The 17,417-nt window shown below is 43.6% G+C and overlaps 5 protein-coding genes across 5 annotated transcripts; 4 read left to right on the top strand and 1 right to left on the bottom strand.

Annotated features, from left to right (window-relative positions):
- Positions 1-159: 159 nt before the first annotated feature.
- On the top strand, positions 160-3,021 carry MELLADRAFT_72859 (uncharacterized protein; the record flags this gene model as incomplete). The annotated part of the gene is made up of 12 exons (XM_007414656.1): positions 160-310; positions 405-582; positions 685-788; positions 884-936; positions 1,045-1,056; positions 1,178-1,186; positions 1,251-1,298; positions 1,384-1,732; positions 1,848-1,977; positions 2,052-2,148; positions 2,216-2,294; positions 2,411-3,021. The coding sequence occupies 12 exons, from the start codon at positions 224-226 to the stop codon at positions 2,699-2,701; spliced, it is 1,437 nt and encodes a 478-aa protein (XP_007414718.1).
- A 3,393-nt stretch (positions 3,022-6,414) lies between these two features.
- On the bottom strand, positions 6,415-7,283 carry MELLADRAFT_66635 (uncharacterized protein; the record flags this gene model as incomplete). Its single annotated transcript, XM_007414789.1, has 4 exons — positions 6,415-6,570; positions 6,647-6,722; positions 6,787-7,079; positions 7,212-7,283. The coding sequence occupies 4 exons, from the start codon at positions 7,281-7,283 to the stop codon at positions 6,415-6,417; spliced, it is 597 nt and encodes a 198-aa protein (XP_007414851.1).
- A 389-nt stretch (positions 7,284-7,672) lies between these two features.
- Positions 7,673-8,603, top strand: MELLADRAFT_91715 (uncharacterized protein; the record flags this gene model as incomplete). Its single annotated transcript, XM_007414657.1, has 5 exons — positions 7,673-7,675; positions 7,956-8,030; positions 8,091-8,185; positions 8,248-8,525; positions 8,584-8,603. 5 exons carry the CDS (start codon positions 7,673-7,675, stop codon positions 8,601-8,603), a joined length of 471 nt encoding a protein of 156 aa, XP_007414719.1.
- A 1,712-nt stretch (positions 8,604-10,315) lies between these two features.
- Positions 10,316-10,806, top strand: MELLADRAFT_91716 (uncharacterized protein; the record flags this gene model as incomplete). Its single annotated transcript, XM_007414658.1, has 2 exons — positions 10,316-10,639; positions 10,714-10,806. The coding sequence occupies 2 exons, from the start codon at positions 10,316-10,318 to the stop codon at positions 10,804-10,806; spliced, it is 417 nt and encodes a 138-aa protein (XP_007414720.1).
- Positions 10,807-11,857: 1,051 nt separating this feature from the next.
- On the top strand, positions 11,858-13,638 carry MELLADRAFT_110505 (uncharacterized protein; the record flags this gene model as incomplete). Its single annotated transcript, XM_007414659.1, has 9 exons — positions 11,858-11,861; positions 11,939-12,012; positions 12,093-12,137; positions 12,232-12,296; positions 12,392-12,719; positions 12,784-12,936; positions 13,006-13,292; positions 13,367-13,493; positions 13,564-13,638. The coding sequence occupies 9 exons, from the start codon at positions 11,858-11,860 to the stop codon at positions 13,636-13,638; spliced, it is 1,158 nt and encodes a 385-aa protein (XP_007414721.1).
- Between the last annotated feature and the right edge of the window lie 3,779 nt (positions 13,639-17,417).

The raw sequence follows: 17,417 nt of genomic DNA on the forward strand, positions 1-17,417 counted from the left end.
CCAACCCCGGGGTATGAGAGCCGCAACTACACGGAAGGAACTCCCATGATCTGAGGGCGTAATGAAATATCTAATCAGCTCATGTTTCTCGTGGTGTTTTATCAGATCAAATCATCGCGGAAGGGTACAAAGATGACTTCGCTGAATTTAAGTTTTCCTCATTTTCGGATTTCGCTCACAATTTTTACTTCTCCCCTTTGCCCATCTTTTTTATCATCAGCAAATGTCGTTACTCTCATATCTTCCGCTGACCCTGCTCAATAGCCCTGAGTGGAAACAAAATCCTTTTAGAGCAGGATTCATTTATGCAGTAAGTAGAGATTTTCCTCGCGCAATACACAACCGGAAGTGGGCTATTTCCGTAAATAACAAACTGGACTTCTGCGTGGCATCTCAACTTCAAGAACTGCACAGATACTCCAATATTCCCCGAGTGGGCCTTGTTGCTCTTGACTTGTTTTATCATCATGAGAGTCGTGTTCATACTTGGCTGTGCAGGCATCATGTTTATACCTGTTTTCAAGGGGTCTAATAGTCGGAACAGGTATTTTTACTTGCTCCGTAAAGTATATCCAGAATCTGGTGAGTGTTGATCAATTATCCATCGTGACTCCAAGTTTTGAGATCTCAGATGACGTCGACTGATTGTGTCTCTACTTGCAACGGTTACGTTTCCATCACCAGGAAATGGTATGCCTTATCTAGTTCCAAATCGGTGTACGTCGATTGTTGTGTGCGAACTTTTGACCAGTGTGCTGTACATGCTATCGGGTTGCTTCAACTATATGGTGAGTAAGGTCCAGAGGTTGATCACCCCAAAGTAAGTACAAATACGTTGCAAGGATTCGTGGCTCATCACGAAAAGTACTTACCGCCTACACAGTACTACTCGGGCGTCGGAAAACAGCGAGGTCCAAAACAGTTGATAATGATGTGGTATGTTGTTCGTGACTATACACAAACATGACCCTGTCTGTCATCCTCTTGATGTTCCAAATTTCCGACAAATTCATAACGATCCCAATGGTTCTTGATATTCTGCAGGTTTATCATCGCGTATGTCTCTTCTTTCTCGGGGTTCCCAAGTCAAGGTTTCATAGAGTGCTCATGAACAAGTATTACCTACAATTCTACCTCAACAACAAACGACATGTTCCACCTATCGCATGTTTTGTAGATGGCTTCCGTAAGCATACCTATCCGACTAGATACAGAGATGATAAAACTTTCTGATTCATCCAGAAAATCAGTTCTTATGTAGGTATGGTTATGGCTTCATGGGCGCTTTGCTACGCCTGGTGAGACTTGGTCTTTAATTAATAATATTAATCCGAAAGTTGAGTCTTACAATCTCTCAACGTATCGCTGATGCATTTCATATAGTCTTTGTGACGTAGAGGGCACGAAGAACAAGAAATATTCTCGGATTCTTACACCAATGGTCTACAACTCTATTTGGATATCGTGGTCGCTCGTTGCGATTGCTGTACCATCATATTGGACAGTCCACTCAATTCGCCAGTTAACGGAGGTAGAGAGACATCTACACCAGGTCCTACCCTTACTAGAACAGGCATCCCTTTCTTGGGATGCTCATCACGATTTTGGAATTCTAGCTCATAGCGAGTTGGTGTCTCGTATAAACTCCTTACTTGAAGCTTGGTACGATGTAGACTCGGTAATCACCGGTTTCGCGATTACTTGGATTGTGTTGGGAGCTGCCTTAGCTTTCGTAAGTCTCCGTCACTTTTCTACCAATAAAATAAACCTGTAGATGTGAACCGTTACCGAATTGCTACTTACAATCAGATGAGGATAACTGCTGACAAAGGTGTGCGAGCTCACAGTTCTACATTTTTGTAGTCTGCGTCTTGCTGCATATGCTCAAACAAGTTTTGCGTATGCGTGAAGCCGATGCAATGACTGTCAATGCAAAATGGTCTTCCACAATATTGCGCGAATTGCAGAAAGAATTTCGTAAGTCTGTAGATTTCATGAATACCCTCGAACACCCCATTTGATTGAGCTAACTTTCTCCTGAAATTTACTAGAGTTTTTGTTTAGATCTTCATTCGTGATTGTCCTAAGTATCTGTGCTCAAGTGTGTGAGGCCAGTCTTATGGTTTTTGTCAGTCGACGTATGGATATGTACGCATGAACTGTCTTTATATTCTTACGTCCACAAATAAATTATCTGATGGGGATCATTGCACAGAATGCCTTGGAGAATCGCAGGCACTGTCCTCTGTCAGTTTCCCGGGATTTTCATGGCGCCGGCACTTCTTTTGCAATCGGTAATGTCCTATTTTCATCGCATTTTATCAATCAAAATTAGAGGTCGAGAACTTCAGATTGACTCATCTTTATTCCTCTCTATTATCTTTGGGGTTGGTCTGTAATATTTCAATAGTGGCGTATCTTCACCGAACGTTCCACAGATGAATCCGAGTTTTGTCGGGTCCCGCTGAACCCGGTTACCGAAGGCATCCCAAAATTGTCTTCTCAGCTTTTGGGTTGGGATACCACTGTGTGTTGGAAAGAAGAAAGAGATACCGGCGAAGGAAGTTTCCCCGGCCTGCGCCCAATCAATACTCTAGCCAAATCTGCTACCTGTAGGGAAAGTCTGATATCATCCCCTGATGTTGAGAATATTCACATTACCCGCTCAACTGTCATTACTCAAGATGTCATCCGAGTCTGATGTTATATATGGATATATATAAACTTGACTGTCACTATATCATCTAGTGGGTAATCTGTCTTGATATACCTTTGCAATATGTTGGTTTTTTTTGTATGTTGTGTGTGAATGTGAATGTGTAGGCCATGCTGGATGACTTGTCATACTTAATTTATCATACTTCAAAGCTTCCAATGATAATCAAATTTTTCTTGATACCATACTTTTTGTCAATCATTGTATCATGTGATGCTTATTTATCACATAACATATAGATAATTAACTAGATACTTTCCTTTACCATTTCTGCTTGACCCAAATAATCATATTGCATGTTTTCTATGGCTGTGTCCTTGAGGATTTCAGCCAAATCAAATTATGGTGCTGCTGTTTGGATCTATTCTTATCTCAAGTTAAAGGTGGTGACTGCATGCTATGAAGTTCAGGAAGAGGCCCGGCTCTGGTGGACTTGGACATTCCCTACCCCTCAAGCTGCTGATATGGTAGCTGGACTAGAGAATTACCTTCACAGCTGTTAGCCTGGCTCCGTCAGAATGGCAGCCGTAATGGGGATCAGCAGAGAAAGCAGAGCCAAAAATGAACAAAAATGTTATATGCACGTTGTAATAAGAGTTGGACACAAATTGCCCTTGAGTATCTCTGGACACATGTCACAAAAGGCCATAGCAACTTGAAATTTTGGGTTTCATATGATAAGGGCGCGTTCACTTAAGCAATTTCTGGTGAGAAATCACATTCTGCAAAATTCAAAGTGTCTATTTGGTGGTGTATGTTTCATTTTTGCATTAAAAATTTTCCAGAATGTGATTTCTGGTCAGAAATTCCTTAAGTGAACGCGCCCTAAGCGTCTGAGGATGTGTGGCAACTCAACCAGTAGAACATTGACAGAGACCCGCAGGTTCTTTTCTATGGTTTACTGTAATGGTACCTGGACTTGTGACACCCAGACACACATGTCACAAGTGGCAGTTAGTTGTTGTACTCAGACCCATCCCCGTACTGCAATCCATATACATACATAGTATCAGCACCTTGAAGTTGTGGTAATCAGACAAGGAGAGCCACAACTGGACTCTGCCTCCCCCCATTGTAGCCTATTGTTTGTGGATAAATAAAATCCCTGGCAATTTGCCATCAAGGCTCAAATGGGCCCCAGACCTCCCCAGACCGCAAAACATGACAAACCAAGTGGTCAATATAAGTTCTGGAACACTCTTATCTAGTATGGCCCTTGCTTAGCTTTTCAGAACCATCTCTACAAAAGGAACAATCTAGGGGACACCAACTTGGAAACCTGGGTCTTGTTTCCCAGCTTCCCAGTTTCTCATCTACAGCCAAAAAAATGTGATCCCCATGAGAATTCAAACCACAGCCAAAAAGGCCGACTTGGGCATCTGGGCATCTGAGAAAACAATTGGTACTCTACTTTGTATTCTACATTACCAAGATCAAAACTCTCAAAAATTGATTGAAGTTCTGGAATCCTCTTGTGCAGAAAATTACCTGTATACAGTCAAGTCTTGGTGTAAGCAAAGTCACTGTATGCATGATGTTGTTATCTGCATAGGCTTCTGTGGGCTTAGTTTTGACAAATATGTGCAAGCCTATGCAAACAACACTTTTCTGATTATTCATCACACAATATATGGGTAGAAAGTCTATTCATCATCACTATGCTTACATCAAGAGCTGACTGCAGTTTCTTGAACACATAGATGAGTTTGGGTATTTTTAAATAATCAATTTAAATTGACATCCACCTGCCTTGTAATCAGATGCAGTTTGTCTGGGTTATGCTGAGTAGGAGCACAATATGTAGACCAAGAACTATTGGAGGGGGCTCAATAATTTGCGGTTGAGTTGAACTTGCACTCTGATCAAAGGGATCTAGAATTTGATCTGGTGGGGCCAAATGTGCAGTTTATTGAGTATTTGCTTGACTTTGAATTGGCAAGGACTTGCCTCCATGCACTAGTCAACATTTGCCCTTTGCCATCAGGAACTAGACAATACACCACTTGGCTGGCTAAAAAATTTTGGTGGTGGGAACCAGGCTCAAGGTCTCAACTAAAATTTATTTCTGCCATCCCCATACCAAAAGGCCATGACTCATCCAGAGTTTGAGTTCATTGGAAGGTGAAATCTACACAATTTAGCTGTGTGATTTTTTTAACCTTTGGGGTTTTGCAAAACAAGCATGTGAATTTAGTGCTGTAAGATTCATTCTGCTTTTGGAAAACACAATTTCTCCTGGTGTTGACTCTTCAACTGAAAAGTTTGGTAATCTGGTAGCTCTGCCAGTGGGTTCAATTATAATACCAATCACGCAATGCAGACATGAAGCTTTTCAGGCCCCTCAGGGAAGTTGACCAGAAATGAAAATCTAAAATGCAATGGGTGGTGCAAGGCACAAAAGAAAGGAATCACCTGATTGACCTCAATTCTACATCAATCAATCAATCCTGCACAAGTTCTCAATTTTTGACATTCTTTTCAAATCAAACTACTCATGCAATTGTGAGCCTTTTAGAGCTTTACACGTAGCAATACCACATGGGCCTTGGATTGTTGATGTCAGCTGAGGCTTGGCATGTAATTCCACAGCTAAGTCACAATTGTAGCAGACTTCTAAAATTGATCATACCAGGATCTCACAGGGCAAATAATCTGCCTTTTGCTGCCCAGATCTGTCACATCAGTTTGATTGTGACAAAATCAGTACATTTGTAAAATTGCTTGCCTTTCAGCCAGTGAAACTCCAAAAATACCCGCCATCCCACCCAAGTCAGCTGGCTTTTCTCAGGCCAAAAAAATGTTTCATCCTACACAAACAAAGCAAGCCTGCAGCCTACCCCCAGACTGACTCATTTCTCAGTTTGATGCAAACAACATGACAAAGTTGGGGATGTGTCTTTATGAACAAGAACCAACTCACTGTACCATTTAGTCATATAGATGGTGATCCTATAAGGTAGATCATCTCTTGTGTCTTGTGTCAGGCATTCAGGCATTACAGATACAGTGTCATCAATTGTTCAGACTGTCACACTGGTATTGGCAACATGAATTCATCACTATTCATCATGCAAGATGTCCTTGGATGAAGGGCCCGAGTTGTAGAGAGCCTCAGCGAGTATCTCCGGGGATTGCAATAGGCCACAAGTTCAAAACTTTTGGGATTCTCTCTTAGGCCCTTTACTCCTTCCTTTATGACCTGGAATCCATGATTAGGTGCACTTTCAGGTTGTTTGACATAGACCCAGCTCAAGCCTTACTTTGAATATGGAAAACATGCAGGCTTTGGCCTGCCTTGACTTCTTATGCCATTTTCATAAGAGTCTGAGATGCAAGAAATCATCGGGGTTGTTATTCAAATGTATTTAGGAGAACAGAGCTTTTGTCAGGTCTGGGATGACAAGGCAAACTCAATTTGCATTGACAATCTAAATGTGTACCAGTTAGTCATCAACTGGAGCTCAGCGGTAAATGGTTCCGTACACGGATGCTTTGGAGGGGAATGCGGAGCGACAAAGCATCAAAGGCGACTGGGCAAATGAACGAGGCTAATGACGAAGAATGTTACAACCCGTAACGGGTTGAAGGAAAACATAATATATCTCGGTGCAGGGTGGAAACAGGAACCCCGTGAGCAAGGTTGGGCATGAGTTTTAAAGCGTAAAGATGATTCGATTAACACAGTCATAGCATAAGGTCTACTGCTTCTCCTCAGCCTGATGCTCAACAGCAATGATAGCAGCCCGTTTTTCTTCAACCCTTGCAGTTCGGCGTGCACGAGCAGCCTTGTTTTTGCTTCGGCGAACTTCCATCTGCTCAGCCAAATGTTTCTCACGGGTCTTTTCAGCCTTGGCCTGTGTAATGCAAGTGATAGCCGTAAGTCAGTTGTGGGGGAGGTGCCGAAGACGGTAACTGGTGTAAAGCACGTACCTTGTGGATATAGTCCATAAGAACACGCTTGTTTTTGAACACGTTACCTTTTGCCTTCATGTAAAGAGCGTGGTACCTGCGGGGATTGATAACTTGAGTGGTCAGAACAAGCATGCAATACAACGCCGAGTGAGACTAACAAATGCTTGTCGATTTTGCCTGCCTCACGATACTTCCGTAACAGTCGTCGGAGAACTCGTTGCCGACGCATCCAGAGAATCTTGGTAGGCATACGGGCATCAGAGGTACCTTTTCTTTTACCGGGACCGGTGTGACGACCCTTGGCTTTAGCAGCGTGCATTTCACGGGTTCGAGATCGGGAGTGAAGGACATTTTGACGTTTAACAATCAATCCATCTTTGTGGAGTTTTCGAATGGTTTGACGAGAGTTGGCAGTGGCGATCTCGGCAAGTTGAGTAGGGTCGAAGTGGATCTAGAATCATGAAATTATGTTGGATGAATCCGGTAGTTGGTATTGGAAGAAACGTGTCAGATCTTTCAGGTCGAAGGCGAGTGAGAAGTTGCAGAATGACCGGAGAAAGAACGCATGAAGAGACGGCAAGACCTTGTTCTTTCCAACTCCAAGGACCGATGCGGCGAGCCGCTTTTGAGAGCGAAGGTTAGATGCGGCGGCCATCGAGAATCGAGTCTTGAGCTGTTTCCAAGGGCGATAGGAACAAGGAATCTGAGTGAGATCGTAGATGTGAAATTGAATAGGAAAGAATGTAACAGAGAAAGGCTTAAAAGGACACTGTTACTCACGGGGTGGAACCAACAGTCACGGTACGAATTACGGTATCAAACTGGCGATGAGCTAATCGGAAGGTTGTAGGAAGTTAGGTTTAAATCGATGACAACACTTATCGAGATTACACACAGATTCAAGACCTACCTAGGGCTGATGTCACCTTGCACCAATCAATCTACCGCTCGATTTTACCCCCCCTGTGAACGTTGGCTGAAACTAACCTCAAGACGACAACATCTCAAAACTATCGAAGGCAACACCTTATCAGACAAAACAAGATGGTAAGTCTTTCGGAACTGCCTTCTTCATCTTCCATCACCGAGCCTCCCTGCCGCCCCTCGTTGCCGTTCGGACAATTTCGCCAATGCATTCACCAACCTGATCGATACGCTCCGATGGTACACCGATCAACTCCGCCGAAAACTCTCAGTACCCATCTTACGCCAGCAGCTCCATTTAGAGCGCATCCATACTCGCTTCTGCCCCCTTTGCTGTGACCAAATCCATGAAAACCCAAGGAATTCTTAAATTGACCCTCATCGCCATGTCATTAAATCGCAGTCTCTAGTTGTTCCCGAGGCCCACCAACAGTTTCAACACATTCTTCGTCTCCTCAACACCAATGTTGATGGTCGAGTGAGTCGACTTTCATGAGACCTCGATCGCCTTGATCGTCCTGACGGTGCTTCCTCCCAGATCAAGATCATGTTCGCTTTGACCCAGATTCGAGGTGTCGGGCGTCGGCTGGCAAACGTTGCCTGCAAGAAGGCTGATGTAGATCTCAACAAACGGTAGGACCATACCCCTCCAACTCAAGGTTGTCTCTACCACTTACGCTCAACACTTTATATAGGGCTGGTGAACTTAACCCCGATGAACTTGAACGAATCGTCACCATCATTCAAAACCCCGCTCAATTCAAGATTCCTAATTGGTTCCTCAATCGACAGCGCGACATCGTTGACGGCAAATCTTTCCAGGTTCTCTCTAACGGTCTCGACAGCAAGATGCGAGAAGATTTGGAGAGGCTCAAAAAGATCCGTGCTCACAGGGGTCTCCGACATTACTGGGGCTTACGAGTCAGAGGTCAACACACCAAGACAACCGGTCGTCGGGGAAAGACTGTTGGTGGTACGTCTGTTTCATCTCATCAAGTTGCGCATGCGTTGATTTTGTTGTCTTCGAATAGTGTCGAAGAAGCGTGGTTAGAGTGTACATTGAGAATCATACTAGCAACTTGTACGGTCTTGCTATGGCTTGCCTCACTGCAGTTGATTATAGCGTGGATCTAATGATTTCAAAAAATATCGCCCAAGTCATATGCGCCTTCTTACTTCACATGATTTATGCCCTTCTCTCTGCGTCCCATGTTCGGGTAGTATTTGCTTCAATCATCAAACCAACCTTTGGCATTCATGGCCCCAAGTCGATGCTGTACAACATGCTCATGATGCCCTACCTCTTGCGTGCTACTTAGCATCACCAAAAGCCCTTGCCTCTCGCTTCCTTCGCTATTCGCTGCTTATAAGTTCACACCTCTGCTGTCACAAGCACATTCAAGCCTGACCTGCAGCAAACGTCGATTTTCCCCCCTGGGGCCTGATGTCAGCGGATCCAATGTCAGTCAATGACTGGAGCTTCAAATCACAGAGCATTAGCTTCACTCTTTCAGCCACCAGTCACCTCCAAAACTGTTGAGTACATACATATTCAGCCTCCCTGTCTAGGCAGTTGTAAAACGTCTGGGATCCTCTGAGTGGTAGTTCTGACTTCTGAGCCACGGTCCACACGACTTGTGCAATGAACTGGTCATTGGCATTTCCATGGGCCACTGGTCAAGTCGGTTGCCGCACATGCTAGTGGCAAACAGCTGGCCCTATACCCCGCATTCTAGCCATATCAGAGTCTACAAACTTCCGAAGATTGAAATACCAACAAATCAGTCACAGTGATTTGAAGGAACCTGAATTTGATGTCAAACCAAATAATCTGAGAGGCAAGTTCCTAAAAAGTCTCAATGAGCATTGAAGCTCTATTGGACGGCAGCTGGTGGCAGACCATACAAATAGTGAGGGGAAAGTTGAAGAGAATGATATCACAAGGTTGAAGACAGACATGAACAACCAGACAAAGATGATGCTGAGACTTATGCTTCCAAAAACAAGTTGTATTGGGAATTCAGGAGCCCTGTGCTGGAGTCTGAGACCTCCTCCGTCAGTCTTGAAAGAGGGACTTCTTGTTGTCAAGTTAGGTGTGTGGGTCTTCATAGAGTCTGTTAGGGAAACTTTTGCATCTCTATCACACATTTATTTTAAGGAATACAGAATTTATGGTAATGAATAGAGAGAGCCATGAACTCCAGGCCGCCGGTGCTCCAGGCAGATAGTGTGCTGTTTCTGTCTAAGACTTGACTGGGCCTCTCAACATGGACACCCTCAATCCTTCTTTAAACACACAAATCAGGACTTTCTACAAACTTTAGTCATCATCAATTTAAACATGATAGTGGTGAGAATGTGCAACATTCTGACATAAGTTACCAGCCAAACTCACACAATTTGAACAGTCTGGCCCACATCAATGCTTTGATAACCCAATGAGACACATCCTCAAGCTCAAGGGAGACCTCAAGAATGGGAAGCATATACAAAGCAGGCTGTTCTAAATTTGAAGTTATACTTCGTGGTGTTGACTTGAAAGTTGAGTGGTACTTGGTGGACTTGTGGTGGTGTTGGCTTGAGTCTGGTCAAGTTGCAGCGGGCCGGTCGGGCTCGGACAAGCCCGCCCCGCAGCACGAGTCAGATACCACAGGTCCGGTGTTGGAGTGATACTTCGATAACTTCTGACCCTTGGATAATGACTGCAAGACCAAACCTGCTCGATCGAGAATAATCGAAATACCACGCAGACCTCAACAGCAAATGCGTCCCTCTATTTCTCGTCTGGCCTCGTCGGTCACCATCAGTCCAGTCTCCAATACATCAGTGTCTATATTACCGCCTTTACTTCTCTATCGACGCCTACTTCGCGCTCACCGAACATCACTTCCACCCGAGATGCGATCTTTGGGTGACGTTTACGTCAAAGACGAATTCAGACGTTGCCGATCAATCGACAATCCGATTCAAATCATAGGCTTTCTTGGTCAGTGGAAAATATATTTGGACACCTTAGCTATTCAAAGTAATGGAGGAGATCAGGGAGTCAAAGTAGGTCGTCAACTCTCAGAAGAAGTCTTGGAGAAAGTAAGTTGTTTTTTTACGAGATAAAACTTGAAGGAACTCTTAGGCTCATTCGATGGTGTATTTGTCTGTGCTAGCTTTCGTCAGAGCAAATTGGACAACTGTTCGAGTTGATGAAGGCCACCAAGGAGATTTGGGTCAATCCGGACGAGGAATCATCTCAAAAATGAAGGAAGAGCAGCTCGACCGGTGATGAAGATATTTTGGTATACAAAAGCCCTTCGTGAACCGCCCTAATAGTCGTCCCGCTCGTATCGTTGGATTTTTTTAAGCATCTCCATACAATTTGTACTAGCGAACTGGAATCAACTGAATGGTTCGGAAAATAAACAATGTATTCTCATTCCCTGTACGCTTATGTCTAATCCAAAACACTTCTCATCTCACCTGTTGAACCGTAGAAATTTGTTACGATAAAATGCTCTGTCGCTACCCCCCTCAAAAGCAGGTGATCACATACGTGTGCAATGGTCTGCTCTCTAGGGGGACGGTGATGCGCGGGGCGCCACAGTGCTTCACGCTTACCTTCCATCTGTTTATCGGGATGTTTCTTGAAATCCTAGATGGTTTTGAGACTTGGTCAACGATGGAACCCTCTGAGACATATAACACTCATCAGATTGGTATTTGTCTTCAAATCGCCATACTTCCACATTGTAGTACAAACCTTTAAAATATCTGGTTTTCTGGGCTATGATGCACATGTGGTTCAAGCTTGAACAGCGTTGAAGTAAACACAGAGCCTTTATATTTCCAGGCTCACAATACCCCATTGTCCTGACATGAATTGAGTTCATCATGGTCAGTGAGTCCTGTTGGGGAAGGACATATACCTTCTGCATGAACTTTAACTCTCTCCAACAATTTCTAACTATCTTTGAAGGTGTGTTTAGAGCTTGAGAGGGCGCATAACCTTCAAGAGACAAGGCATCATAGTTCAAATATCAAGTCATGATGCATTGCCTACAGGATCAGGTGCGGCGTTCAAGGTCACCAGCGAGCTGCAGTCGGAGCTGCAAACAAGCCAGACGGCCCGCCGGACATTCAAATATCCGGCTGACTTCCCCGCGGGGCCGCCAGCGGCAAACTCGAGGCTTCGACTTGACACCTGAAGTTGACTACAGTCTGCACGCGCTTGAAAGATAAATTCCCATCAGCTCTTCACACAAATTCCTTGCATTAACGCGTCTCTTATCGCTTGGATATCTCCTATCAACAAAAATGGGTGTGTGAGCTTTTGGAGCTCTCACGTCTTTCTTCAAGTTTCGTCCACTGACAAGACACAAATTGCTCGCTTGATAGGTATCAAAGGCCTTACCGCCTTGATTAACGATTTGGCTCCTGATGCTATAACTCAATCTGAAATCAAAACGCTGGTGATTCGCGGGGTCTAAATCCTTTGGGTTCGCAGTTCATTCCCTGACCACATTGGTACCTGCTCTTCCTTTGGGTTTAGTTCGGAAGAAAGGTGGCTATCGATGCCAGCATGTCGATTTATCAGGTTCGGGTCTCGTCTGAATAGCTGTTTATTACCTCAATCGTCGAATCTGAACTGGGCTCCAATTCGAATCTCTTTTGAATATCCGTTACTTTAGTTCCTGATTGCCGTTCGCCAACAAGATGGTCAACAGTTGATGAATGAAGCAGGGGAAACAACCTCGTCAGTCAATCGACCTCAATTTACATACATTCTATCATACTCAATATGTTCTCTCAAGAGCTCTTACTGAATCTTGAAATCGTGTCTGACTCAAGTCACCTGATGGGGTTTTTCTATCGAACCATCCGTATGGCCGAAAATGGAATCAAGCCAGCTTACGTGTTTGACGGAAAACCACCTCAGTTGAAATCGGGCGTACTTGCTAAACGATTTGAGAAAAGAACCGAGGCGGCAGAAGAGGGTGAAGAAGCTAAGGAGGTGGGAACAACAGAAGACCTGGATAAGCTCACTCGACGAACAGTCAAGGTCACACGTGAACATAATGAGGAATGTAGGCGGTTGTTGACCTTGATGGGCATTCCTTGGGTAATTGCTCCGAGCGAAGCCGAAGCTCAATGTGCCGAACTCTGCAAGGGTGGACTGGTTTGTAATAAGTGAGAATTCTATAAGATAGTGGAGTGGTTGACGATTGATCTGCATGTGTCAGGTGTACGGCGCTGGTTCCGAAGACATGGACACCCTGACTTTTGGGACACCGCTGCTTTTGAGACACTTAACCTTCTCGGAAGCTCGAAAAGTGCCCATCAATACTGTTAATTTGAGCAAAGTGCTGGCAGGATTGGATCTCACGATGGAACGTGTATGTAGAGTCTCCTATAACGTACGGCTGGTTTGAATGCGATGTTGATGAATGTACACATCTTGGTAGTTTATCGATTTCTGTATATTATGTGGCTGCGATTATGTTGATCCACTGAAAGGGGTGGCAGCCAAGACCGCGTTAAAACTGATCAAGGAACATGGCTCACTGGAAGCAGTTGTTGATCATCTACAGCAGACCGGCAAAAACCCGCCACCGGAGGATTGGCCTTGGGCAGAAGCCAAAGAACTATTTGTTAAGCCTGATGTCATAAAATCTGAAGATATCAAATTGGAGTGGAATATGCCCGATGTGGATGGATTGGTTGAATTTCTGGTAAAGGAGAAAGGATTTGAGTAAGTCGTGAATCATGATTACCCATCTTTCTTATAATCGTGCGCCTCGTGACCTAACCAGTTGTTTCATATAGCGAGGAGAGAGTCAGGAAAGGTACAAACAAACTGAAGCTGGCAATGACTCAGAAACAACAAGGTCGACTGGATGGATTCTTCAAAGCAGCGCCAAAGAAACCGGAGGAGACATCTAAAAAGCGAAAAGTAAGACACATGTATCATCTTGTGGTGTTCATAAACTTGACAAATGAATTAACTTCATTTTCATTGCCAGGCGGATGATAAGAAGACAGGAGACAAGAAGAAACCAGCAAAAGAAAAGAAAGCAAAGACGAGCTCACAGAAATGATTTGTAAGATCACGATCCTATCAAGCTCAAAGTTCCACAACGCTCGTATTATTTTTTTGTACCCGAATTTATGATTGTTCGGTGGAGTAAGATTCTTCAGGAGGTTTTTGACTCGTCCATCAATTCTGATTCCTGGCGGGTTCTGGAATGTCTTGTATTGTATTTATCACCGATGATTGGCATACGCAAGCTTATCATATATACTTATGTCGCATTCTATCCAAGCCTACTACCAATAGTGACTATCTTAGCTTGGCATATGTGGGATTGTAGAAGACTTTTTGAAAGACAAAATTGATCTTCGCCGGCTGATAGAATATCTTCCTTTTTGTATAACGCATGTGGGCATATTTATAACTTGGTGTACACATTGTATTGGTTTTACGGTACCTGGCACGACTGTGAGTAGTGAACACCCATGAATTTATCATCCTTGACTGCCAGCCACGTGATTTCGTGTTGGTGGTAAGGGTTCGACGTTTTAGATTGGAGTTTTGAGTTCAATAGTTGATTGCATACACCTAATGCAGGTTGAAGCACTTTGAAAAGCGGGAATGTTAAATAAAGCTCTCGGAGAGCTTGCTCAGCTGGAACATATTGGTCTCATACTGTAGCTCAAATCTCAGGAGACAGTATGTGCATCTGTTGTTCTCGTTGATTGAAGAGCCCTAGACAGCAGAGCAGGAACTCATCATACTTAAGCATACACAACATACACCACAAGGACAGTTGGATGTCCAACGGATGTCCAATTTCTCTTGGTGGGGGACGGACGTCCCCCCACAGCACAACCGAGAAACGTCCGTCGGATTCCGACGTTCAGAGGCCTGAGCAGAGCCCATCGGGCTCCCCAGAACCCGCGAACCGACATCCATATGACATCCCTCGAGGTTTGTCGTGAGGGCACACACAGCACTGCTTCCCAGATGATTCTCTCCTGCTGTCTCCTGGGCATCTAGGCTGTCGAGCACTGGTAGAGCTTTGGATTGTTTTCATGTATCACAACCTAATCTCACAGGCTGTTCTAGAGGTATCCATGGATTGTTTCCTCATATGACTAATTGAGGCCATAAACATGCTTCTTTCAGATTCATTTTACTGATATAACACTCCACAGAAAGCATCATCATAATGAAACTGCTTGTAATGCGTATCCAAAAACAACCAAAAAATAATAACACTAATAAGATGATAACATGAAACCATGATCAATCAATCACACCCACATTTAACAATGATCCTGACATTTGCTACAGACTTCAGCCGACCGCGGAAGTAGGAAATAGGATATCGCAACTGTCTTGAATTGATTGTCATCGGAAACCAGTAGATCCAATCAAACAGGATTAATCAGTTTAACATGCTTGTAAAGAGGTGAGACCGAAGTCAAGAGGAAAGTGGAACAAAGATTCCTCTTGAGATAAGATTCAATATGATGATTCTTGTGATCATCATCTTCATTTTCATTTTGATGATGATACTTACCACATTTCAAATTTAAAACCCGTTTCCTGACTTGATACAATTTTAAAATTGAGAAAACGAAGTTTATTGCGATCCCTGCCATCTGTTACCTGTCAGCTCTTTGTTGATGTTGGCCAATGAGGTTTCCATCAAAATAATAATTCAATCTAATCGGCCTATTTCAAATGAAAAAACAAAGTATAAGTATGATGGAAATCCAGAGATATGTAGGGAACAGGATGAGTCTAACCCAGATGAGCATATCATTGAAGATGTACATCAAATAAGGCCTACCGATTACTAGAGTTGAAACAATGGGATCTGAACTTGTCTGTGTAGCTTTTGTAGCAGCTTGTAAATAGTTGTAAATCAAAGGTTTTTCGAGTCAGGAGACATTTTACAAATTTGATCGGTTGATGTGTAGAAAGAAAGATAGGATGATACATGGTACTTATGTTTATGTGATACTCCAAGCGCCAACTTGAGGTTATTGAACCTAAAACCGTTTTGATGTTGGCTCAAATAGCCAAGAGCAGAACATACCGACGAGAAGAACAGGTGCAAGTGTTTTTGAGAACAATAGCTGCGGCTGTATGGCCTAGAGATCCTAAAATCCAAAGAAGTGATATTTGAAGCAAAAAGAGAGGAAGGGAATGAAAATCAAAGGAGATGACAAAAGAAGACAAAAATCGAAGTAAAGAGATGAAGACGCTTTGGTTTACAAACCTGGTCAAAGCGTCGGGTATTGATCACATGACAATTCATTCGATGATGTCATCAGGCTAAACTTTCAAATCGAACTTTTGGTCAAACCATTCTTGCCTCATTAATCAAATATTGTGAGGATTGAGAAGAGCAAAAAACCAAATTAGGTGTTAAATGCTTGAAAAAAGCTGTCCCATTCAAGACTTGTAGGTGGGTGATTGAGCTTGTTGCCAGCCTTTATTCCCTCCATACATAGCAAAAACTGGTATTCCAAAGAGTGGTCAGAAAGGAATCTTTCAAGATCTACAGAGAACACGATTTTGAACATGAAATAATGAGGTAATGTCAATGATAAGCTGACAACTATCTAAAATACTTGAATTCCATGATTTGAGCAAATGACATGTTCAATGAGATGTTTTGTAAAGTTAAAGTGAGTAAAGTAGTCGAGAGTCAAGACCGTGAATATTCAATTACAAGAATAAGGAAATCGAGGCTGGATGAGATTTGATTCTAAAGTCGAGTAAAGTGAGCAACATTCAATTCTAAGGTCAGATTCAAGAAAAAAGAGAGTTGAGAGAGAGAGAAAGGAATACATACCAGTGGTTGATCGTTGTTGTGGTGGGAAGCAAAAAGAACCACCGGATGTCAGAGCGATAGCCTTCCAGCATCTAGCCGGTCCATCGTTGTGGGGCTCATTGGATACCCGGGTCTGCTACCACCATGTGGACGACAGATCTTGGATCGCGAGTGGTTGTCCGCAATGTGCTGGAAGGGTGCCCACTTGATTGGGCATCTGTAGGTCTTCCAAGCACTGTGTGCTTGCATGTCATCCTGGCTAGGATGACATCAGTGCATCTTCAGGATGCGGTGCGGATAGCCGTTCTCAAAGTTGACCCGGTTTTGAAAAACCCGGTTGACCCAGTTGATTTTTACACTGGGTCAACTGGGTACGTGTAATTAAAAAAAACACCCTTTTTGTTTCTCTTGCGCAACTCTTTTGACTCAACACCTCAGCAAACATGCCTGCAAAGCAGAGAACCAAAGTCACGGAATCTCAATTGCCTCAAAATAATTCCCATATACACCCAAACCTGCTGTCGAATTCAACTTTAACCTCGCCAAATACCGTCCAATCGCCGAACGCAAATCTATCAAGTTTCACACCGATTTCGGCCGTTGCAAGTCCAGGTGTATTGCTTTCGCCCTCTGCGTCTTTATCAGGTACCGACTTGTTTCGTTTGGGTCAAGTTTTGGCAACAACTGCCATCTCCAGCGCTTTAACCCCTATTCAGAGTCTGTTGGCCATCTCAAATTTGACTCCGCCATCTCTCCTTACCTCAAACTCAATTTCGTCTTCTCTCAATCTGGGGTCTCTTCAAACTTCAGGACTATCGTCAAATAACTCTATGAACAAGACTAGCTCAGTAATGAACAAGACCACCTCAGTTTCAGTACCTGCCAAACGAGGACGAGGAAGACCAAAAAAATCTGATACACAAGCAAGACCAAAAGATTCTGACAGTGATTCAGAGGATAAGGCCATCCAGGCTTCATGGTTCGAAAAGCAAACTGACGGCTATTCCGACATGGACCTCATTGCACTATGG

The sequence above is a fragment of the Melampsora larici-populina genome (genome assembly GCF_000204055.1).
Source record: "Melampsora larici-populina 98AG31 unplaced genomic scaffold MELLAscaffold_45, whole genome shotgun sequence".
Classification (NCBI taxonomy): domain Eukaryota; kingdom Fungi; phylum Basidiomycota; class Pucciniomycetes; order Pucciniales; family Melampsoraceae; genus Melampsora; species Melampsora laricis-populina.